General features: G+C 39.4%; 1 protein-coding gene across 3 annotated transcripts in view; it reads left to right on the forward strand.

Annotated features, from left to right (window-relative positions):
* The window catches only part of COL19A1 (collagen type XIX alpha 1 chain), a 203092-nt gene that overhangs the window by 113117 nt on the left and 63884 nt on the right, over nt 1-26091 (forward strand). For all 3 annotated transcript variants that reach the window (XM_037392293.1, XM_037392291.1, XM_037392292.1), the window contains 2 exons: nt 281-334; nt 18700-18753. In XM_037392293.1, the coding sequence (XP_037248190.1) occupies nt 281-334; nt 18700-18753 (108 nt within the window). The remainder of the gene's footprint in view (nt 1-280; nt 335-18699; nt 18754-26091) is intronic.

Raw genomic sequence — 26091 nt, forward strand, 5'->3', positions numbered from 1 at the left:
GTTAAACATAGCTATGCTTAAGTAGCACTCACTTACCTCTTCTTTTCCAAATGCTTTGGCCTTTATAAGGAGGAATGTAATTAGTAATTATTGTTTGCATTTTTTCTCACACCTGAATATAACATTATCCTGAAAGAAGTTATTATGAATAACCTATTTTTATTATTAGAAATAAATGCTTTGTCTTGACATCTGACTCTTTGGCTTAGTCTTACTTCTATAGAATAATGTAAGATAAATAACACTGAATGCTACATTTGTTTAATGTTTGTATTTTCAGGGTTTGCCAGGACTGGAGGGTCCCCAAGGTCCACCTGGCAAAGAAGGTCAAAGGGTGAGTAAACTTGCTGAACAGCTGGTGAGCGTGCTAACTGACCTTGATGTGTGACTTCTTTCTAAGCACTAATAAAAAATGGAAAGGTAGCAGCTGAGTATGAAGCATGCTGACAACAAACCGAGCTCTGACATTTGAGGTTTCTCTTCAGTTGAAGGCGATTTAACAATTTCAACCATCTAAATTGTTTTAATGACTGGCAGCACAGTTGTAGATATTGTCATTTGTGCAACATGTTTCTGCTGTAATTTTAAGTGAAAGAATATTAAAATTGCACAGAAGTTTTCATTTTATTGCAGGGACAGACCTGACTATGCCTAAGATATATAAAAATATGAACTTAAGGTCATTATCTAAAAGATTAGGAGAAACCAGTACTAGTGACCCAAGTTTTGTTGCAGATGCAGTTATGCAAGTGTCAAAGCCTAACATGTATATACAAAGAAGAGAGATATGGCAAGGGGTGTGAGGGAGACATTATGCCCAAGACATGAAATAAATCTTCGGTTATTCAGAATTTTAATATAATGAAGTAACTGACTGACTGGTTTCTCTGTGTTATGTTTTTGTTCTCCCTGACTTACTGAATTTGATAGTTCAATAGGACAGATAATGAATATTTATGATTGCAGTATCACAAGAAATAATTCAGTTTTGACAGCGTATAGTCTAGTCTGTTCCTAAAAGTTTGGGAAGATATTCAGACTCAAACATTTCAGTATTTTATGAATTAAATTGTGTCCAGCTTGTGTTTTCAGAGTTGGGTGTCTCAGTAATTCTTGGTTTGTTTAGGCAACTTGATATTTAGTATCTCAGTTAAATTATCTGTAGTGGAAGAATTTGGTATTACTCATCATTAATCTTAGTCAACTACAGTGAATTATTAAAAGCCAGATTAGCAACTCCAGTAATAGAAATAATAATAACAGAAGACCAGTTCTTGAACTAAGAAACTAATGGTGTATAGGCCCCAAAGCTATGTTTTTTATTGTTTTTTAATATATAAAAATAGTACTAAATTTCACTGAAGTTGAACATGAAAATTTGAAACCTCAGGTTATTTAAGTTTCACAGTAAGGATTGAGAATTCATTCAGGAAAAGTCAATGTAGTAAGGGAGAATCAAAAGTTATGTGGTGAATATGCTATTAAAGCATATTTAGTAGTATATTAAAATGCTATCATGCTATTAAAGATTTTGTAATTACTATTACTGTTATGTAATTAAATATCCAGGATACAGAAAAGCTATGGATATTCAGTTTTAGCATATTTAGAGTTTTTCTGTGGAGTACTGAATCTGAAGAAACAGACAGTTTCTTAGTTCTTCCTTAGGAACATTTATAAAAGTGGCTGTGTTTTAGAGACATTGCTCTTTGAACTAATTTTTTGAGGCAAAAATTCAGAGTTAGCACACTGTATTATATATAATGGTGGATAAATGAATTTGGAAATACTTTTCTTTGCTATTTTGCAGTGGGAATTAGGGGGTTGACATTCATCATAGACATTTCCTATTGGCACATGAATTTGAACTGCTGTCTCACTCCAATATCTAGAAAAACAGGAGCACTGATTGTCTTATAATCTTGGCCATGCACGCAGTTGCCTTGAGCCAAACAATGGGAACAGCAGACTGTAAAGCTTCAGCATCTGTCTTGATCTTTCTAATGGTGAGATGCTCACAATACTGCTGCTGCTAGCTACCCCCACCCAAGCATTAATAACATAGTTTGCAATCTTAATTCAACTCCCATGTGCACTTGCATTTCCAACACATTTAATTACATAATAACATACTGTTTGTAACAAGATCTCAGCTCTGTTTAATGACAAACAGGACGCTGCACATGTAATGGCTATTAAACATTATTCCTTTTTATTTAATTGTAGATCTCATGTTCCTCTGTTCTACTTTCAGCAGATCCTCCAAATCTTTCACATTATATGAAGTTATTGGTTTTGTCATGGACTATCTTCTGAAGATTGAGGCATAATATTGAGTGTGTAACTGATTAATTTTCATCATGTTGTTCAGATCTGAAAGTGATACTGTGCCCATTTTGCAGACTGGAAGTAAAACATACTAGGAGAAAAACTTACTCCAAAACATTTGAAAATATCTATTCAATTTTTATACAACACTTTGAAAACATCATTATGTTTTTAAAACTTCCCATTTGCATTGTACTTTTTAAATTCAAAGCTTAATTTCCACTTACATCAGGAGCATTTTTAACTGTTCAACTCCTTTGACAATTAGGCTTAGATTAATAATGAGTTGAGAGTAGAAACATAAAGGGTGTATGTTTGAGACTCCTCAATACACATTAAAGCAAGATATAAAGAACCATATAAACATAAAGCTATAAAGAGGAAGATTAACAATGTTAATGGTGATATTGTCAAAAACTGAAAGAAACATGTAGAAGGCTCATGTTCGATCTAGTGACTTAGGAAATGAGCAGTACTGAGATGGGAAGGGAAGAAAAAAAGCCATGCTAGTGGATTTCTTCCCTCTTTGAATTGAGCCTGCATTTTCATTTCTAGACTGTTCTAGGTGGGATTTTGTTACGTCATAGAATCATTTAGGTTGGCAAAGACCTTTGAGATCATCAAGTCCAACCGTTAACGCAGGACTGCCAAGTCCACCACTAAGCCATGTTACCAAGCACTGCGTCTACACATCTTTTAAACAACTCCAATGATCATTCTACCACATCCCTGGAGCAGTCTGTTCCGATGCTTGACCACCCTTTCAGTGAAGACATTTTTCCTAATATCCAATCTAAACCTCCCCTGGCACAAGTTGAGGCCATTTCCTCTTGTCCTGTGGCTTGTTATCTGGGAGAAGCGACTGACACCCACCTGCGTTACAGCCTCATTTCAGGTAGAGAGCAGTAAGATCCCCCTTGAGCCTACTCCTCTCCAGGCTAAACAACCCCACCTCCCACAACTGCTCCTCATAACACTTGTGCTCCAGACCCTTCACCAGCTTCGTTGCCCTTCTCTGGACACGCTCCAGCACCTCAGTATCCCTCTTGAAAGCCCAAAACTGAACACAGGATTTGAGGTGAGTGCCAAGTACAGGGGAACAATTAGTTCCCTAGTCCTGCTGGCCACACTGTTTTGGATACCAGCCAGGCTGCTGTTTGCCGCCTTGGCCACCTGGGCACACTGCTGGCTCACGCTCAGCCAGCCATCAGCCAGCACCCCCAGGTCCTTTACCACCAGGCGGCTTTCCAGCCACTCTGCCCCAAGCCTGTAGCGCTGTGTGGGGTTGCTGTGACCCCAGTGCAGGACCCGGCCCTGAGCCTCACTGAACCTCATACAGCTGGCCTTGGCTCATTGACCCAGCCTGTCCAGATGCCTCTGCAGAGCCTTCCTGCCCTCAAGCAGATCGACAGTTCCCCCCAACTTGGTGGTGTCTGCAAACTACTGAGGGTGCACTTGATCCCCTCATCCAGCTCATTGATAAAGATACTGAACAGAGCTGGCCCCACACTGAGCCCTGGGGAACACCACTTGTGACCAGCCGCCATCTGGATGTAACTCCACCACTACTCTGGGCTTGGCCAGCCAGCCAGCTTCTTACCCAGCAAAGAGCACACCCATCCAAGCCATAAGCAGCCAGTTTCTCCAGGAGGATGCTGTGGGAGATGGTGTCAAAGGCTTTACTAAGGTCCAGGTAGACAACATCCACAGCGTCTCCCCACTAGGTGGGTCACCTTGTCATAGAAGATCAGGTTTGTCAAGCAGGACCTGCTTTTCATAAACTCATGCTGTCTGGGCCTGATTCCCTGGTTCTGCTGCATGTGCTGCGTGATGGCACTCAGGATGATCTGCTCCATAATCTTCCCTGGCACCAAGGTCAGGCTGACAGGCCTGTAGTTTCCTGGATACTCCTCCTTGCCCTTGTTGTAGATGAGCATCACATTGGCTAACCTCCAGGCTTCTGGGAGCTCTCCAGTTTGCCATGAATGCAGATAAATGATGGAGAGTAGCTTGGTGAATTCCTCTGTCAGCTCAATCCTTGGATATCCTTGGTTGCCATCCAGCCCCATAGACTTCTGTGTATCTAAGTAGAGCAGCAGGTGACCAACCATTTCCTCCTGGACTGTGGAGACTTCATTCTGTTCCTCCTCGTCCTTGTCTTTCAGCTCAGGGGGCTGATTACCCAGAGAGTAACTTGCTGTCAAAGACTGAGGCAAAGAAAGCACTAGGTGCATCAGCCTTCTCCTCATCCCTTGTGGCAATGTTCCCCCCCACATCCAATAAAGGGTACACATTATCCTTGGCCCTCCTTTTCGTTTCTAATGTATCTGTAAAAACATTTTTTGATCTTTTAAGGCAGTGGCCAGCCTCAGTTGTAGGTGGGCTTTTGCCTCTCTAATCTTCTCCTTGCATAACCGTGCAACATCCTTGAGTCCTCCTGAGTTGCCTGCCCCTTCTTCCAAAGGTAGTAAGCTCTCCTTTTTTCCCTGAGTTCCAGCCAAAGCTCTCTGTTCAGCCAGGCTGGTTGTCTTCTCTGCTGGTTTGTCTTCTGGCATGTGGGGGTGGCCTGTCCTGCACCTTTATGATTTCCTTCTTGAGAAGTATCCAGCCTTTCTGGACCCCTTGGCCCTTCAGATCTGTGTCCCAAGGGACTCTGTCAGACACGGTCGTAAACAGGCCAAATTTGGCCCTCTGGAAGTCCAAGGTAGAAGTTCTGCTGACTTCCCTCCTTCTCTGAAAACTCTTATCATCTCATAATCACTGTGCCCAAGATTTCCTCCAGCCACCAGTCCTTCCCTGTTTGTAAAGAGCAGGTCCAGTGGGGCATCTCCCCTGGTTGGCTCACTCACCAGCTGTGTCAAGAAGTTATCCTCCACACAATCCAGGAACCTCCCAGTCTGTTCCCTATCTGCTGTGTTGTATTTCCAATAGACATCTGGTAGGTTGAAGTCCCCATGAGAACAAGGGCTAGCGATCTTGAGACTTCTCCCTGTTGCTTGTAGAATGTTTTGTCTGTCTCTTCATCCTGGTTGGATGGTCTGTAACAGACCAGGGTATCCACCCTCACTGACATGGCCCTCCCCCTGGTCTTTACCTGTAAATATTCAACCTTGTTGTTACCATCATTCAACTTTAGACAGTCAAAACACTCCCCGACATATGGAGCGACCTCACCTCTCCTACTACCTCTCCTTCCTTGCCTATCCCCTCTTGAAGGGTTTGTAGTCATCCATTGCAACACTCCACTCATGCGAGTTATCCCACCATGTTTCCATGATGTCATAGTCTTCCTGCTGCATGACGGCTTCCAGCTCCTCCTGTGTGTTGTCCATGCATTGAGCATCGGCATAGATGCACTTCAGCTGTGCTATTGTTCTTGCCTCCAACCCTGGCAAGCCACCCCCAGCTTCATCTCTACAAGCTTGGTTTTATTCCCTTCCCCCTTCGAATCTAGTTTAAAGCTCTCTTGATGAGCCCTGCTCGCTCCTGACCTAAAATCCTTTTCCCCTTTCGAGACAGGTGAACCTCATCTGTTGCCAGCAGACTTGGTGCTGTGTAAACTGACCCCTGATCAAAAAGCCCAAAATGCAGCCACTGACATGGGGCCCGGAGCCAGGTATTGATCTGTGTGATCTTCCAATTACATGCCCCGTCATTCCCTGCAGCTGGCTGGCAGGGCAGAAGAAAACAACTCATTGCGCTCCTGATCCCTCAGCCAGTCACCCCAAGGCCCAGAGGTCTCTCTTCATTGCCCTCAGGCATTGTGTCATTTGGACTTCATCATTGCCCACTTGGAAGACCAGTAAGGGACAGTAATCAGAGGGCAGTACCAGACAAGGGAGTTTTCTCATGACATCCCTCACCCAGGCCCCAGGGAGGCAGCAGACCAGGCCATCCATTCCTCTGAGTGGAGTTGCCGATGACAACCACCTTTCTGGTCTTTCTAGCAGAGCTGGTCATGATGTGTGGGGTTGACCGACTCTCCCTGGCTCCTCCAACCTGGACGGGCTTTCCTCTGCATCCTTGACTTTTCTACTTCCTCTTTCAGCTCCACCACCAGGCTGAGCAGATCATCCACCTGGTCACACTTCACACATTTGTTATCTCTGCTGCTTTCTGGTAGCAATGACAAGCTCAGGCACTCCCTGCAGCCTGTGACCTGCAAAGCTGCACGTTTTCATGGGAGCTCCATCTGGTGCTGGCTTTTGGCTGAGTGAAAGCCATGGCTAGGTTTCTTCTGGAGGGGGGCGATGACCATTACTGGACCTCCTTCTCTCTGAGCTCTTAGGGGGACAGCACCTTTCCTGCACGAGCTGCTGCGCAAGCTACTGCACCATGCCCTGTGTGCCTGCTTGGTTTGCCACACGCCCTGGGGGCTACTTTTGTAGGTGTGAGGGGTTTAGCTGCCTTCACTCCTGGCCCTGCCTACACTGAGTCAGAGCTCATCACCCCACCTACACTGATCAGAGGTCATCCAAGATTAAGTTTAATATTAGAACTACTAAGAAATACCAAAGGTGGGACCCTGTCCCGGAGTGAGCACTCATCTCCCTGTGTTCATTATAGAGGTAACTAGGACAAATGTTTCCCTGTTAAGAGGAGTAAGTCTGGGTAGTAGTATTTCTTTCACCTCACAGGAATAAATCTGCATCAAAAATTACATAGCAAAAATACATATAGTAATTATTATGGAAGTAGAATAAGTATTATTGCGTGCCATTGTGTAATTATAATAAACATAAAGATTAACTGAATTGTAGATTTTTAGTTCAACGTTATACAAACCTTAAAATACTTATTGACATATGTGTGAAATTGGCTTACAAGCACAAATTTACAACATCGCTGAATTAGATGATGACTGTGGGTTATTTATTTCAAGAGTAAAGGGGGATGAATACTTGATTTCAAATAAAGTGATAATAGCTTTTATCCAATGGATACACTGTAGATAAAGTTATATGGTATCATTTGAGTTAACAAATAATTATTAAAATACTAAATATGTTACATTATGTGGCTTAGTGATATGATGTATTACTGCTGTACGATCATACTGGGATATGATCTTGCTGCCACGTCAAAAAGAGCAGTTTAGGTTCTTACACATTGAAGTGATGGTACGCAAATAAGTCAGCAATGGAAATTGATGACAGAAGTGTCTGAAATGTCTCCTGTCAGAGTTAATCTCCCTGGATGCTTTCCAGAGAGCCCAAAGGACAGAAGAGTGTGCAGAAAACAGTGTACGCTAATGTGATATGTTTACAGAAATATACTGTAGGGAGATCATTCATAATGATAGAGATGAAGCCCTGAAAGCTCTTTGATAAGATCAGTGCAGCATTAAAGGATCCTGTATCAGGATGCATGATCTATTTTTGGTTTTGCTTAAGAGAAAATTTTGAACTCACTTAAAATTTTAAGTAGTGCAGTCATGGAGAACAACTAGTGCAGTGATAAATAAAAATTGGATTCTTATGCATATTACTACTTTCATACTGCTGTAGTAGCAAAATGTATAAATATTTATTTTCTGAATAAACCAACACATTAATAGTCTAGCATTTAGCAAGTATGTTAGTGATATTTATAAGAGTAAACTCGTTAGTTCCCATTCTTTGAAGATTTTGACTCCTTTTCCTCTCATCTCCTTTGTTATGTCTTCTCATTTTGCACATAGCTAGCTTATGCAGAAGTAAGCAATCTTCATGAGGCACAAATAATGATCTTCAGACTTAGATAGCTTGTTTCCTTTGCAGAGCCATAAAAAAGCAGCAACAGAGTTGTGAGCTAAAGTGAAGCAATCGGCTTTCTGTTTACTGCTGTTCTTCTGTATCTGTTCCAAAGGAACTACTTAGTATTTGCTGTAGCTCTATTAAGGGGAAAAAAAAAAAAAAAAAGGTATACATGGTGCATTCTTATTTACGGTGTTACTTAGAAGAGGAAAACAATGGTTCTGGCAGAAGAAATAGTAGCTACATGATAATCTGGCTATATCCAGAGACCACACAGTGAACTTGTTTCTGATTCTTAACCAACCTGAGACGTATACGGCACTCATGTAAAGGTCATCTTTGTTGTGACAGTGTCTTGAGTGCGCTTAGTTAAATTTTGTGTGAACACGTACTGCCCTTTTTTTTTCTCCTTTTGCTAGTACCCTCTTCCACTCATGTGTTAGCCAGCATTGTGTGTTCCTGTGGGTGCAAGGAGTCCTCAAACCTTGACTGTTCTTATAAAAAGCCAGTGTTTCTCCTTGCTGTACCACTAGTGACTTTGTATAATTTTTTTAGTTTTATTGTCTTCGGTGGAGTGCTTTGTGTTAGATATAAGACCATGCTAAGAAGGATTCTTTGGGTTTAGTTCTGGTCACTGGGAGAAGTGGGCCAGTAGAAACAGCTACTTGTTCCCTTTCCCTCACTCCTGTATGAGAAATGTTAGACCATTCTGCGGGCACTACATTCATACGTAACTTTTCAGTGTCCCTCTTGTTGGCTTCAGGCATTCAGAACAGCATGTTACTGCTGCGGCAACTTGATACTATTACACCAGTGCTCAGAATGACATCAGGAGCTTCTGAAGGTAATTACAAGTTACTCAGGAAAGTCCCTGGTCCAATATTACTGACCAGCAAAAGTTAGAAAGATTGGGTGCTAACCTAGCAGTGTGGAATTTAAACCACAATGGACAACTACGCCATCTTCCTGGCTGCCTGTGTTATGCAGGACTTTATTATTTTCCTCAATATTCCTGCCCTTTATTTAAGTATTTTCTTTCACAGAAGTACAGTTTCCACCTGAAAGACATCTGCAAATAGACTTCACAAGTCTCCTTGATTTCTTCAGTGTTTCTAGCCAATTTCACATTTCAAAATGTGCTTTTTATTTTTCACTTGGGCATGTAGCTTAAGCCTCCAACAACTGTTTTTTTTAATGTCTGCTTTACATTAAAGAGATATTTAAAGGGTTTTTTTCTTTGTAATCAAATCACCATTCTGTTTCTTTTTGAGAAAATTCAAGTAATTCATGCTGCACGTGTGAAGATTTTTTTAAAGTCTTTAATTTTGTCACGTTGCTATACTTTCTTAAAAATTTCTACCACTTGCAATTACAGACTTCATGGACTTTTCCAGACTCTGCCTTTACTATGCTCAATGCAGTGAAGTGAAACATGTATTTCCAAAATATAATTCTAAAGGTTTTGGAAATTAATTTCACTTGGATATCTTTGTAGAAGGGATTTTCCCTGAACTTGATGCATTTTTTATAAATACTATTTTTTCTGAAAATTATTTATTTTTTTAATATAATAGTTCAGTGAATTCCAAAAATGCTCTTAATGAGAAGCATCAAAGCAACTGTGTTATACAGCTATATTGTGACATCTAGAAATGGTCATTTTTCATTTTCAGTTGGCCTATAGAAGAGCCAGGCCCAGCACACAGCTCACATACACAGCAGTTTCTGCAGCGGTTTCTGCTTCTTTGATATTATCTTGGTATCTTCTTGAGCTTCTGGGTACTTTTTCTGGGATTTGGGCACTTCTGGGAAACCTCTGAGAAAACAGGGTGCCTGCTGCTGCCGGGTAGGGCTAGGGTAAGGGTAGCTCTAGTGGCTTCTACCGAACTCCATCAGCTGTCCTTGATCAGTGGGTGCCTGCAGCCTCTGTTCTAGCTGGCCCCTGATTAGGGAGGGTCGAGCACACTTTTAGCCTGTGCCAGGAAGAGGACTGGATAGCAGCCAGATGATGCAGCAGTTTGTGTAGTGATAACAGAAGCAGCCAACAGATATGCAGCAGTTTGCAGAGCAGTTCATGCAGAAGGGAACAAAGAAGAGGCCAGCAAACTTCTTCTGTCCAGCATACACTTCCTTAAAGATGATGGTCACAAAGCACAAGACCCAGGCACTACTGAAGTAACCGTTTGCTGTCAGCCTTGCACCCACACGGCTTTGGATGGAGGACACAGCTCTGTAAGTTCGTGGGGCCTGACAGGTTGAATCCGCAAGTGCAGAGGGAGCTGGCTGATATCATTGCAGGGCCACTTTTGATTATCTTTGGGTGGTCGTGGTGACTGACAGAGGTTCCTGAAGACTGGAAAAGAACAAATACCACTTCAAGAAGGAAGATCTGGGGAACTACAGGCCAGCCTCACCTCAGTCCCTGGGAATATGATAGAGGAAGTCCTCCTCAAATCATTTCCAGGGCACATAACTGACAAGAAGATGGTTGGGATAGTCTGTGTGGGCTCATGAAGGGGAAATTATAGTTGACCAACTACATTGCCTTCTAGAATGAGCCAACTGGTTCGGTGGATGAAAGGTGAGTAGTGGGTATTGTTGACTTCCACTTTAGCAAAGTTAACTTGACTTCATCTCATAAACTTCATGGACAAGCTGATGAAGTACAGGTTAGATAAATAGATGGTGAGGTGGATTGAGGACCAGCTGAACAACTGGGCCCAGAGGGTTGTGATCAGTGGCACAAAGTCTAGATGGCAGATGAGTCAGTAGTGGTATACCCCAGGGCCCAGTACTGGAGCCAGTACTGTTCAGCACCTTCGTGAACAACCCAGACAATGGAGCAGAATGTAGAAGAGAACTAGGGCAAGAGGAATCACATGAAGTTTAACAAGGGGGAAATGCACAATCCTGCATCTAGGGATCAATAACCCCAGGTATCAGTATACACTGGAAGCAAATTATCTGTGAAGAAGCTTTGTGGAGAAGTACCTGCTGGACAACAAGCAGACCATGAGCCAGCAATGCACCCTTGTGGTACAAAAGGGCCAACAATATCCTGGGCTGCATTTGGAAGAGCGTTGCCAGCAGGTCAGGGGAGGTATCCTTCCCCTTTGCTCAGCACTGGTGAAGACTACATGGACTTACTGAAGTGGATCTAGCACAAGGATGCAAAGCAGATTAAAGGGACTGGAGCTTCTTTCATAAAAGGAGGCTGAGAGAGCCGAGACTCTTCAGCCTGGAGAAGAGAACGCTAAGGGAGATCTTTTCAGTGTGTATAAATACTTGATGTGAGGGGATGAAGAAGAGGCAGCCAGATTCTCCTCTGTAGTAGCCAGTGATGGGACAAGAGGCAGCAGACACACATTTAAAACCAGGAAATTCCATCTGAACACAAGAAAACACTTTTTTATTGTGAGGGCGGTCAAATACTTATACAGGTTGCCCAGAAAGGTTGTGGAGTCTCCATCTGTGGAGATGTTCAGAAATCAAGTAGACACAGTGCTGGACAATAGACCCTGCTTGAGGAGGGAGGTGGCACTAGATGATCTCATGAGGTCCCTCCAGTCCAGGTGATTCTGTGATTTTTTAACGAGCTCTAGCTTATTCTCAGCATAGCTGCCAACAACCTCATTGTCATGTGTTAATAAGATTATTTTAAATGTTTCATATGTATTTAAACAGACTCATTCTCTGCCGTGGTCTTTTCCCTGGTTCCAGTGAAATTGACAGTTCAAATATTTAAAATTTTTCTATGGTACCACAGCCATATTCCTGACTCTGTATTCCTTGGGAAGTTGCAGGTGTCTTGATGTAAATATTTTCGGAACAGCTTCCTTATTTCCAATTGTTGTGTTTATAATACCAAATACTTCACTTAAGAAGAAGTTATTTTAGCATTATATTAGTAATAAATTAAACACCTCATAAAACTGAGAGTGCTTTGGATTGTCACTTCTAGAAGTTTCAGCATTGATCTCACTAAAATTATGTATTGGGAGTGGGACCTTGAGAAATTTGCCTTATCTTAGTAACTTTACTCTCTAAGTTTACAAGTTTTTCTAATCGAGCATGAATAAAATTATTATGACACAGTAGAAAATCTTCCAAAGTAATTAAATGGGCAGGGAGCTGTAGATTTTCTTAACATAATTATTTAGTGACATAAAATTTAATTTAAATTCAGATTGCCTTTATCTGGTTTATAGGACTTAAATATTACTTTGACATAATTTATCTTCTAGTTCAGTGAGTAAATGTTGTACTTAACCAATTGTAAAACAAGCTTTCCAGAGCAACAATAATTACTGCATAGTTGGTCAGGATCCTGGCACAGTGTAAACAGTATTTTTCACAGCTACAGGTCTGGCATTTTAGAATCTCTTTTAATCTTCTCAGTCTTTCCTGACTTTGATGTAAGTTGTTTTTAAGTATGCAGAGCTCCAGTCTGATTCTGTCTTTAAGTTGGAGTGCCGCACATTTGTTCACTCAGGTATTTAACAATCTAAAAATGCTTAATGTAAAAGAGGGAGATAACTTTGGGTTTTTCTACCAGAATGTCTCTACCTTAAAAGTGGAGATAATAACCAGTAAGGTAGAATACAGCTTAAAAAAAAAAAATTACATAATTTTATTTTTTTCCCCCATTTTGGCATTTAATAAATGGGATGAAAAAGGTTGTAATGTAGAATGTTAAAGACAGATTTGTCAATTAGAAAAAAGTACTATCATTTTTTCTTTGTTATTTTCCATTGGAGAAGTTATCCAAAAATGTAACTTTTATTGGAATAACAGAATTATTTCACTTTTAAGATCTCATTTAGAATTTTCAGGCTCCCTGCCAAATACTCTATTATCAGTATTTCTTTTAATGTCTCTTAGCAAAAGGCATAGCAACATAAGAAAATAAGAAAATATTTCTCATAATTAAAAATGAGTATGTCTATTATAAAAACATCTAAATGTAGTTGGAAATATTTCTACAAGTTATTTTGGATTTGCAACATGCTTCTGTGAATACACTTGAAAAGTTATCATGGGTTTTGTGTAGGGATTTGTTGGCAAAATAGGTTGTGGCATTTCACTTCTTGGCACTGCTACGCCTGTTTAAGGATTTCTTTTGATGTTTGTTAAATGCATTTGAATAATATTACATAGTCTGGCTAGGCGCTGCCTTTTAGCATTTTATGAAATGAAGAAACTAGAGTTTATTGAAAATCATTCCTAAAATTGGAAAGCCAAGGTTGAGTGCAGGAATGCTTCTGCATTAGCGAGTTGCTCCTTAGTGACTTTTCTTCCAGAACAGGGGATTAGGGTCTGTGTGCTCTATTCTTCTGAGCCGTGTTTCTGTGAAAGGCTTTAATGGGATATGAGGGACAGACTTTCACTTGTTTTCTGCAAACAGCTTAATTTCTTGCCTTCTGGCCTTATTTGCTGTGAATTTATTCAGTTTTAACATTTAATACAGAGGTTAAGTTGTAATACAGTGGTTACCATAATACATCCCCAAGGCTGAGGCTAAGGTTAATAGGATTGAAGAAGGAATTGTACATTCAAATCCTAACACTGTATTACTGAAATTAAGAAAGGTTTCATTGACTGTGACAAAGATTTCCAATTTATGAAAGAAAATGTCCAAACTATGAGATTTCTAAGGATTAAAAAAACCCACCTAAAACCAGTGCAATTATGACACTGCCAAAGTTAATGGCAAAACTCTTATTTAACAGCAGTGTTAACTGTCAAAGCCCCCTTTAAAAATTCTCAAATTTTTGGCTAAACCTGTAATGGAAAATGACTCTGTATTTAGGCTGTGCATTTGTTATAGTTTTGTGATTTTCACTTTGTGATCTGTCAAAAAGTTGATTGAGATCCTGGCGAACGTTATCCTGTCCCACAACCAATTGGTGGATGTACTGTTGAGTAACTGGGTTGGATGGGTGATTGCTCTGATTTTTGTGAATAATTTTAATCTTCTGTTTCCAATTAGCTCTTGATCTGACTTTCTTATTGATACCACCATGTGACATCTCCCTTCATTCCCCTAAAATAGCAGTGTGGCAAGCTTTTTTTCTGGTAAAATAGGGAGCAGAAGACTGTCACCAGCTTTGGGCTGGGCTGGGTTTCCTCTGGGTTAGAGTTGGCTGGAGCTCTGTAAACTCCATGTGAACTGCCAGGAGCACTGGTTTGTGACTATAGATAGGGAAAACTGGGAAGTTTATGTGGACTAGGCGTATCATCTTAGAGGACTGAAACAAAGGAAAGCCTCTTTTCTGTACTCTGAATTAGCATAGGCACTGGGATGGGTCTGGCTGCTTGGTGGCAACTTTGGGGATCTGGAGAAACAGTCTTTTAACTGCCCAGAGCTCTGCTCACATGGCTGCATTTGGGTACCCAGGGGGCTGGCAGGTTGTCCATGGGCTGGACGCTCTGAGTTGGGAGTGTTAACTTCCCACCTGCCTCCCACTTTGGTTATATCTGTCCGTTTGTCAGTCTGATTTTGAGGATTATTCAAGAGCATCTTAGTTTAGCTTGGCAAACAAGTTATATAAACCTCATTAACCTTGCATAATAACTGTAGTAGTTAAGACACTAAAGCCCAGCTTCCTGCTTTCTCTAGAACCAGTTCTTGTTTTGAAATGTGATGATGTGTTTCAGGAGCTGCTAATTAGCACTTTCCCTTGAAAATTCACACGGGCTTATTTTAAGAACTTTTCCCTTTGTACCCAAGCGTGGGTTCTTTAAATTATTTATTCCATAAATCATGTCAGTGTTCCTATATAACTCTGCTTGATTTTTATCCTAAAATAATCCACAGCTTATTTTTAGACACTAGGATTAGCAATTTTACTCTTCTGTAGTTAGAGATATGCGAATAGATGGATGCAACGTGATACAGTACAGGGTTACAATACAGACTTTGAATTTTTGAGCTGTGCATTGGACCTGCAGCAGTGCCCGGGGGCAGCAGTCAGAATCAGAATAGAAACTTATGGAAGGATGCACAGAGCCTCTCTTCTGAAGAGCTTTCCATCTAATGTAAGGCAAAGCTCAAGTCATTTTGATGAACGAAACAGGCAAAGGAAGAGAGGAAATAAAGACACAGTTGACCACATACTTCAGCTGGGGTTTGCTGAGGCATATATAATTTCTCGTTTCTTTTATTTTGAATATTTTATCTTTTTTCCCCCTAACCCAGCAGTTCTTATTTGAATGATTTGTGTGTGTATCATAGGTGAAGTTTACCCTATGGAAAAGAGGAAAGTAGTTGACTGTCCAAATTAGTTGAGGACAGGTCTTCATGAGTCAAAGGGACAGGATACAATATCAGTAACATTTACACAACTTCCTATCACATTGATTGCCAGCAAAAATGTATGCAGCACAAAGGAAATAACCAGCAACTGTTTTGGTTTTCTTTTCTTTAGATATTATTCTAAGTAGCATTAGACAACTTGTTGACACCACTTAGCTTTTTTAAGTTAGTGTAGGTGGTATACATTTTTATGTAGTTAAAGAATGTGATGCTTAGAAGATTTATCTATATTTTGAGTGGTTCTATAACCTTAGTATTTGCTCAGTGAACTCAACTAAATAAAGGTGATAGGCCTCCTGTGCTGGCTGCCTGCCCCATGCACAGCAGTACGGCAGCAAGTACAGCTCTCATGGGGCTGTGGAGAACTGCTGCTGAGCAGGAGCTGAGAGCTGTGACTCTCTGCTTAAGCCCATTCTCTGAACCAGAGAGGGCACCAAGATGTTTTTCCACAACTTCACAACTTAGTTTTTGCCAGAAGGAAGAGTCAGAATCAAACTGTAAATATTTAGTCGCAGTCTAATTCACAGTCTGCTCAGGGTGAGGCCATAATGGACTTACCAAAAACATTCTTTTAATTTTTTTAATTATCCTAAACAAAAACATAAACTACTTTACTTACACTCTTATACTATAGTATGTATTTTAACTTGGTGCTGGGAAGTCATAGAGAAGCAGTGCTGGCAAGTAGGTGGAGCTGTCTGTACCCCTAATATTTAAATCTCTTAAATTAAAGGTAGTGGTTTTTTACATATTTTTGTGTTAAAATATCAGACAGTTTAGAAGGATGCTTGTATGGGGAAAAAAGTGTTCATCTAGAAAAAGCTGATGCTTCATATTGATCTGTGTGATTGTTCTAAAGGTTTTTGTACACATGGCACATAGTATAATGACTAATGATATAAAAGGTAGGGCAAGTGTTTCTTCTGTGTTTCACCAGGTAGGTGTTCTGTAATTAAATGACAGTGAAAAATCACTACCCCAATTTTTATTTTTTTATAACTGATTTTTCAGAAAGTTTGTCAAGTTATGACTTTGCAATGTGTCATAAATCACATTTTAGCTCATCTATGTAAATAGAGATTGCCCTCCCAACATATTCCATGTTTCCTTGTGTAATTAACACCTCGTTCACAGTTGTATCTGCCAGTCAAAGCCCTGCCGCCTTCCCCCTGACACTTCCTTGATACTTTGTTTAGACTGCTGAGATTTTAAGTGTCATCCTCAGGATACTTTAAGTCCAAACAGGAAAAGGAAGGTGCTTTAAGAAGTCAACAGTGCAGGTCATTATAACTCAGAGGGACTATTTTAAAAGTATGAAGCAATTTGTCTTTGTTTATTACTTACATTATTACCTCCAGTCTGGTTTTCATACCTTCTAAGGAAAGTTTACTGTTTTTCAAAAAAATCAGGAAATAGTTTCCATCTGTATTACTGAACTAGAGATCAGTCCAAAAGTCTAGATCTAACTAACAGCAGCCCCCTTGTGCATTTGTGCCTTTCCTGGTACTGTGCCTCTGTCGGGCCAGGGAAGCTACTCAGTTGCCCAGCGAACTTCATCGATGAATGGATCAATGTCAAAAACAACTTTACTTTTTTGTGGCCCATCCTTAGCCTGGATGAGTTCCCAGCCCTGGCTTGTCACAGGGCTGCATGGACAGCGTTACCAACGCAGCAGAGGACATGCTGGGGGTGGGTGGTAAGGGGCACTACACCCCTGAGCTCAATATAGGCACCTAATACCATATTCTGGTTCTGAGAATTTACCCTGGGCTGCCCCAGTTACAGCCCTGCATGTGCAAGTACTGGCAGGATTAAACAGCTCAGCACATAATGTATGTCTTGGCTAGTTAAGACCCAGGAATTTGGCACTCCAAATATGCTGAGGTGGTGGTTTGTTTGGGTTTTTTTTCACACTCCCCTTAAAACACACTGACTGACTGACAGGACATTCATAAAATCGTGGTGGCAGTGTACATGTTATGTGGCACAGCCCAGTGAATGAAACACCCCCACAACCCTTGTTTGGTTCTTTCTTCAACTTGAAGGGCTCCAAATCCTCCTGCTTCTAAGTCCCTGGCATCTAGGTCCCTGGTGAGCTGCAGGGTATAAGGAACAGGGATTTTCCACCTTGCCATCATCATCTTGTTTCCCCTCAGCGTTGATCAGCATCATGAAAGGCAGACCATGAGTGGTTTCCTGCAGATCAGGGCTCTCACCTGTAAAGAACAAAGCTGAAATTTCACTTTATGTTCCTTAGATTACTTCTGCAGTTTGTATGAGATCATCATTTAATAAAACACAGAAGCAGGCTTAGAAGTAGGGACCAAAGCTTACAGAAATACCCCTATGTGTTAATGGTGAGCTGTCAGCAAATTTTCATTTTTTAACTTCTTAAGCCAAGTTTTCACCAATAAATGCCCTTCATGCTTTTTGTTAATTTGTATTTGCCATATGCAAGGGGAAAATTTAGTCTTAATGGATATAATACATTTTTTTTTTTTACCATCACACGTAGATACTAGTAATTCTCAGCTGTTGTTTCTAAGAAATGTGCATCAGATTTCAACTTGGCAATAAAGATGTAAATTACCGTAAATTACTTCCATTTTTATGTAGATCTTCCTAAAAAAAAAAAAAAAAGCATATGTGGTAACAGCAGTGGTTCAATCAAGTTCTATGTTAAAAAATAGTAATAGTTACATGTGCATGGTGTTTTTTTTAGAATTCAAGTGGAAAGTCTCCCATTAACCTAAACAGACTTTTATGGACCTTAAATTCTAATGGAAATTATTTTATATGTGCTTTATATACAAAGATGGTAGTAATTGCACGAGGAAGGTGAATTGTTTTTGCAAATAAATCTCTGACTTTTCTGCTTGTTATCATATCCTGGAGAAGAAGGGCATTGGTATTTGTTGATTGGGTTATATTGCACATACCTACTTACTGTGCAGGTCAGGGTGGCTACTGCAGCACAGTTTAACATCCCAAGCTATGGTATATTCAGGTAAAATATAATTTCTTTACATCTCATCAAGATGCTCTGTTTATAGCCCTATCAATGTGCACTCACCTAGCTTTAAAATCTGACAGTAAAAGTTACAGTGATGCAAATATAGTTTGTCACAATTATTTAAAACAATCCTAAAAGCACTCAAATTAGGTAATGTTGCAGTGACTGATACAGAGTATTCGTTTTGGGTAGATTTGTAATTTTTTTGCTAATAAGCAAGGCTATAAATCTTTCCTTAAAACAAATTCTGATTCCAAACCAATCACTAGCTGTAGCATTTATAAATGTATATTCTTTTTTGTTTCCAGGGAAGACGAGGCAAACCAGGCCTCCCAGGAAAACCAGGGCCACCAGGACCTCCTGTGAGTAACTAACAAGGGGAATGGGAAATTTTCATTCTATCCTGAAGCGCTGTTAGCATTTTCATAGCAGATTACCTGATCATAATTATAGTTGAAAACAACTGGTCTGTGTGTACTCTGCTATACCAAATAGCTGCTATTGCTAGCCTTTTGATACAGCAAAGATAAAAGGACTGGGTCAACAAGTATGAGGGACTACACCGGAGGGAAAGAGCAAGATGCAAACTTCAGCAGAGGAAGCAGAAATTGTCTGGCATTTCAAAGAAGGACTGGCCATGTGTGCTAAATGTGAATACTGTGCATTCATTCACTTTGCAAAATGCGTGATGCTCTGTAGAAGATGGGATAATTTCTGTCTCAGAGGGATAATTTGAAAGATGAAGGAGTGTGTGAAGCATGTGCCAACTGTCTGAATGGTGGGGAGGATTACACCCAGCACTGGAATGAGCACTCAGCTGTAGTTCAATGAGTTTACTGAAGAATTAAAAAGATTAAGAAATACATTATTCTCTGAAAGGATTTGTAATATGATGAACTAAATGGTTTAGCTCAGATCTAAGAGTTTTGGGATTTTAATTTTTTTATTCTTTTTTAAGAAAGACATGATTTCAAATTTGAAGTCAGGCATGGAGGTGTATTAGTCTATCCTTTGATAGAGGGAGACTTGGTCGTATCTGTAAAATTCCCTATATGCTTTATTGTAAAAATGTTGTGCACAAATATGAAACGGCTCTTTGTTTGTGGATTAAGTAAACTTCTGCTGATTTACATTCTTAATATCAAACAAGGATTTTTCTGCTTACCTGAAATAGATGAAGACTAGTAGTTTATGCATCAGAACATTTGATTCATATCAAATTAATCAACCTCACTGCAAGGGAAAACTCATTCATAGAGAAGAGAATAATGCACTGCTGCATGAAATACAATGACTGAAATGAAATAAATGTCATTTACACTCATCTAAAAATAAAAATGCATACATTTTATAATCTTTCTCCCCCTTTTCCTTGCAAAATGTGTTCAGAAAGAGGAGCTGATGATGGAGTTCATTTATCCACATAAAACTAAATAGTTTTAAATCCCTTCCTCTACTTATAGTCATATTGAAGCCTTGCTTATTTGAGTCTTTTGTACAGTTTGGGCTTCCTAATGCTGAAATGGTGCTGCAGATTGTGGGAGTCCAAACAGAGGAAAGGAGTGATGCAGAATCTTTCTTAATATAAATGCCAAAAATAACCTTAAAAAAAAAAAAGCAAACCATAGCAGAGGTCAGTGTTAGACCTAATGTAAGCTTTTTGTGAGCCAGTGAAAAGCTATTTCTCCATTACAGATTTCTGCCATCCTAGATCTGCAAGTGGGTCAGGCCCGTGAAGATGTGTGATCCTTGACAGATGTACAGAAATCTTGAGTGGAACCTAAATTACACTTAGATTACTGAGACCTATTTCAGATTTTCTTACATCAAATGGAAGTTTTAGTTTGTCAGCATGGCAGCATCTGTACAAAAAGCCTTGTATAAGTACTTGAGCCTAGCACTGCATATCAGAAAAGTGTTCCTCAAGCAGTCATGGCCTAAATATTGGTTAAAAGTGTATGTTTCTGGTATTAACTATCATGATGCAGTTCTTACTTCGTATATAGCTACACCAGCATCTTGTGTTCCTCTTCCAAGACTGAGAATGTAACGCATAGAAATAGCATAGTCTAAAAGGAGTAAGGCCTGCTAATGTGCATTGGTAGTATCCCCATGCTTAAAGTGCTACAGCTTGTGCATACCAAAAAGACCTTAACATGATCCATCGTTCCTCCTCTCTTTTTCAAGCCTCAAAGCATATTAAATTTTGCTATATGGTGCTTCTAGTTACCCCTTCTAGTAGTAAGTGGTGGCAGCTTCCTCATGCAAATGGATGTATTGTCAGCCTTTACTTTGGCCTTTCCAAAGTGCAACAGAACTATCACACCCACAGGGGGGTTGCTATCGTAAGTTTGGCATATGCAGGGTAAAAAATCCTTAACAGATTGACTGAAAATGTAAAAAGCCTCCCCAGCAAAAGTTTGGAGTTTGGTTGATATTCTGGAAGAATGTGAAATTTGGATTTGAGAAAAAGGAAGTTCAATCATTAGTTGTTAGGGTAGCTACAGTACACACGGCATTTTTGAAATTAATAAACTTACCTAATTTATTCATCAGTTTATGCCATGATGTTAAGTATCTAATTTAGATACTAGAACAGCCAAGTGTTCAGTGTTCTCCTGTGAGAAGGAAAGTTCTGCCTCCCAGAGGAAGAAGTCCTGAACAGGATACAATACTCAGGGGATTTGGTATAAAGGACATCCTCAAAAAAGTGTGTGCAGAGAGGGATTATGAGGCCACATTGTGAACAATTAAAGGGGCTTTAAATTGGACATGAGTAAGTGGTGAGTTTTGATTGATTAAAATAATATTTTTTTACTTACTTGTTGCACGGCAGCATGTAAGATTTTTCTAAGTGTTTCTCAATACCTCTTTTTTTTTTTTTTTTCCTCAACCTAACCTGATTTCTGAGGATTTTTTTTCCCAGTAAAAGTGAGTTTCTAGTCCCTTAACCTCATCTGCACATCTTTGGTTAAAAACCTGTAGAAGTGTCAGAAATTGAGATTGATTGGCAACTGGTGATGAAACTACTCAGTTAAAGTGGGATTTTCCATGTTACTTCTTCCAGGTATCCTTTCTTTTGTATCATTTTTCCCTTATCTTTTTTATGTCTTTTTTTTTTTTCCCTTTGGAGCAAAACCTGTGCCCACAAAAGGCAAGGAGCCAATGAGGATTTTTATTGATGGGTTATAAAAAATATTTCTGCATGCCTACCTAGATTTTCCTCCTTTAAATATTTTTTTAAAGTTTTTAAAATGTTACAGACTTCTAAAGGGTTCTGCTATTCCCTTCTGGTTCAGAATTCATGGTTTACATCCTGGCTGTCTGATGTTGTTTTTGAGTACTGCTCTGTTATTTCAATACTGGGGAGCTGAGATGTGTGCTCACACTTGTCTCACTCCAGTGGGTAACAATTTGTGCTGAAAACAAGGAACACAAACGGGTTAAGTAGAACACCAGCTCCCTCTAGTGCTTTTCCATCCCTTCCCCCATTTTTGAAGAGCCTAGAGAGCTTTTTAAAGCTTCTGTTAAATACACTATTCATTTCACTCTCAGAAGCATTCTGAAAATTACGATTGTGAAATCAAAATCGCTGTACCCTTAAAATGTATTTTATACCGTTTTCTTGCTTGCATTTTCTTCCAAAGTCTTTTGAAAGAGATGCTGTCTCTTCTGTGTTAGCCTGCTCAGCATGGCTCTTCACTGAAATTGAAATGCTGATTTTATGAAACAAAAAGAAATACTGAGAGTAGGATGCTGTGATGTTGTAAGTACAGTACAACATTTTGTTCTGACTGCAGAACTGAACTGATAGCTTTCTTCTGCCATAAAGCCTAACAAAAAAAAGTAGAAGAAAAAAAAAAAGACTTAGCAATGCAGCAGGGATTACCAGCAGACCATAGTTTATTTTACATACATATAGTGAATTGGCTTTCTAGTTCCTGCACAGGGTTTTTTTGGTACTTAAAAGCGAATGTATGGAGAGTGTCTGAACTCAGTATTTACATGCTGCTGGCCTAAGGATGTACAGGCCCAGTGCTTCAGTCTTCACTTAGGCAAAATGCTTTTCTGGTCTTGGGTTGTAATTTATTACCTGCCTGGTTTTATGTTGAGTTCTGTTAAGAGGAAATCATTTATTTTTCTATGTGTCCTGCTTAGAAAATAGCTGCATGGTGTCTGGCACTGTTTTACATATTATGGTCAGTTGTGGGAGGTTTTGGAGTTGGCAGAGTGGAGTGTTTTTTGTGTTTTGTTTTACATGAATCAGCAGCCATGTATTTCTATTTGCATAGGTAGGCTAGAGGACAGAAAAGATGTCTTACTGGTTTCTCCATTAAGGATTAACTTTATCTTTTCTGTCCCAGTTTTCTTCATCTGTACTGGAACTGTTATGACTGAAGGAGTTCCATTTTTCAATAGTTCCTGTTTTAGTGGGACATCATATATACTTTTTTTTATTATTATTATTATTTTTTTTTAAATAAAAAGAGTGCTGAGCTTGAGTTGTGCTACAGACTTCCATCAGTATAACAGCGTTTTTTGGGGTGAGTCCAAGTATGACTTCTGCTCATTGTTGCTGTTTGCAAGAAGGGAATTGTTATCAACAATGTTTTTTTAAAGGTACAAAACATGAAGGCTACCTGATTTGGCCAAGTACCATCTTGTCCAAGAAGCTGTCTGTGGCAGAAATGGGAAAGAAGATTTGGGTCCGCTAAATCACAGGCTAGTAAGCAGCCATCATGGTTATTCATCCTCTTAAACCTGCTGTTTTCTACCAGCACATCCAAAGTTATTTTTTGCAATCAGAATAGATTTATTTCACAATTGCTCTAGCCCTTGAAGCTTATCATTCAGTTCACCATTTACCTTTGCAAGGGGCTGAACTTCATACCTTTTATCTTCACAACTACTTTTGCTTAGAAGATTAGCTTTGTGTTACTCCTTACAGTCTTAAAGTAGGGTTTAACTTTTTTCTGTGTTGCATGTGAGGCAGTGGAGAAGTTCACAGACTACTTGGATTTCTTTATTTAATTCCATACTCTTTTGGTCTTGTTTTTCAGTATGTATGTCAGTGCCACCAAACGAGTTATCTTAAGTAGGCAGCAGTTTGCCTTGGAAATCTCATTTCCTCTGCCTCAGAAATACTGTCATTCCCCTACCAATACTTTGGAAGTGAATTAATGTTATCAGTTACTTACAATAAACAGAAAATTAAAGTAATGATAAGTTAAAATTGTCAGTAGCATTTCTGGTATTCCTGGACTTTCAGCTGCTTTTTAGAAGAGTATTGGAAATTATTACATGGTAGGACAGGAATGGCTGGCAAGTTGGTCATATTGCTTGTTTCTATGCATTTAAATTTTTTAAATTCATATAAAAATGTAAATTATTTAATGTATTCTGTTGTGGCAGACATCATGCCTTCATCATCTTTCCATTTGCTCTTTGGAATAGTTATACAATATTGCACATCTGCAGTGATGAGTTTCATGATTTTTTACTTTATAGTAATCAGAAAAACAGTATTTTATTTTAATGGGCAGGCACAGATCTGAAATAGATGGATGAAGTGATTACACTGAGTTACATGCAGTGCAATGTTCTCCAAAATGGCCTGTTCTTGAGATGCAACCAGTGTAATTTACTTGTTACACATTTTTTGCTGCATGGACTGTGAGATTGGGTAGATTTCTTTGGCAGTCTCACCTTTACAGAGATGCAGACTAACTATAAAAGTTAAGAGAGAAAAATATATTATAAAACCCAGTAACTTCACAGTTTGGAGCTATTTCTCTTTAAGCACCTGTGTTTCTGTTCCTGCCTTGTCTATAGAAATAACATCTGAAACCTGTTTGTGATTTTGGAAAACCATCAGGACACATTTTCAGTTCTTTTCTTATTCATACAACTGTACTCTGTGTGCTTCACTTCTCTCAATTACACAATTTGATATTAAAAAAGAAAAAGGAAACCTCACTCAGGTGAGCTTCAAAGTGGCAGATGTGCAAACTTGTCATTCAAAACCTAGAAACTGCCTGTACAACAGTTCTTGAACTCCTGAAGTTATACTGCTTCTCCTCTTGCAAACCAGTCTTATCGGTTCTTTTTTTGTCTGTAGTGACTTCAGGGTGGACTGTGCAGCTATACTAGTGGAGAGAAACAGTGTGGAAGGAAAGAAAGTGACTAGAGTTTAGGAAAATACCCTTGAACAAAAATATTATCTGTTGTTGTACACTTGGGGTTTATTCATTATTTAAAAAAAAAAGAATGATGGAAAAGTTAAATTATTAAATTTATTTCAATATTTGAAAATGGAAAGACCAAAACCAGAGAGGTGGTTTAGCTCTTGTAACAAAAAGGCTGTGGCATAGTCAAGAATTCAACCCAAATGCCTTAAGTTCCCCTTGACTGCCTTAGTCACGAGACAGTTCTGGGGTTTTTGTGAGGTTTTATGTCTGGGTTTTTTTCAAAACTGTGACAAAGGCTTTCCATTTTGTCAAAAATTATTTATTTGATGTATGAATATCTGAGGGGTTGGGGTTGGTGGCAGGTACAGCACAGGTGTGGTTGCAGCAGTTTCATTTGTAGAAACAGTAAAGGAAACGTGGTGGCAAATGAGAAGGGAGAATAAATTCTTTTTAATACTTTTTTTTTTTTTTTGACTGCTTGCAGGATTACAGAATCCTCCTAGGATTCTGGATTCAAGGATTTGACACTGCAAGATTACAGCATTGAAGTTAAGATGTCTAGTAAGTAGGCAGTGTCATCACAGTTAAGTCCCAATTCTGGATTGCCATCTTTAATGTGGATATTGAAGTAAAAATTCCGCCATTAACTTCAGAAATCAGAGTTGAGTGAGCACCTCAGTCAAAACATTGTGACAATATATATTATTTTTCAATGTAAATTTGAAGTGACAATTCACTTCAAAAATAAAATGAATGGGAAAAATTATGGCCTTGTATCTCTTCCAGTGTTAGGGAACAAAGAGGGAGTAAGGCACCTGTGATTTTTCATGTGGCTTCCAATCTTCCTGATGTCCCCTAGTATTTAAGTACTGCTGTCTTTCTGTTAGAATGTAATCACAGTAAAATACATAGGATCATATTTCATCACTTAGTGGTGATGTCTCAGAACACACCTGGCTTGTTCTGGGATGCTGCAGTAATGTTCTGCCAGGTCTTACTTATTTGTCCTTCAGTTTTAATAACTTTTGCCTATCTGACTTTAATTTGGCTTTCCCATCTTTCTAGGTTTTTATGCCTTCACAATCCATGGGAACTTTGTGATTGCCTCTCTTTTGTTAGTTAATTTCCATCAGATGGAAAATTTTTTCCCCAAGGAAGTAGCCTAGTTATCAAACCAACAAAATCAAAATCACGCTTCTGTTTCTCATCTTTTTCAAGTTCAGTACCTCAAGGGAAGTACCTTTACTGCTAAGGAGAGCCATCAGAGTTTCACAGAATCATCTTTTACGTGTGGGCAAACTGTGGTTCTGCCATTCTGTGCACTCCTACAGAGCAGACGCATCTTGCCAGAGAAGGGTTTGCTGTCAGAATGCAAAACATGGCCTACCTCATTTAAATGCTGTGTCAGAACACGTCAAAATATGACTACATAGCAGCCAAAAGATACCAGGGGATATTAGCCGTCTTCTATACACATGTGAAATTATCAGCTGTGAGGGATGGTGGTTGTGA

Source organism: Falco rusticolus, chromosome 6, assembly GCF_015220075.1.
Source record: "Falco rusticolus isolate bFalRus1 chromosome 6, bFalRus1.pri, whole genome shotgun sequence".
NCBI lineage: Eukaryota > Metazoa > Chordata > Aves > Falconiformes > Falconidae > Falco > Falco rusticolus.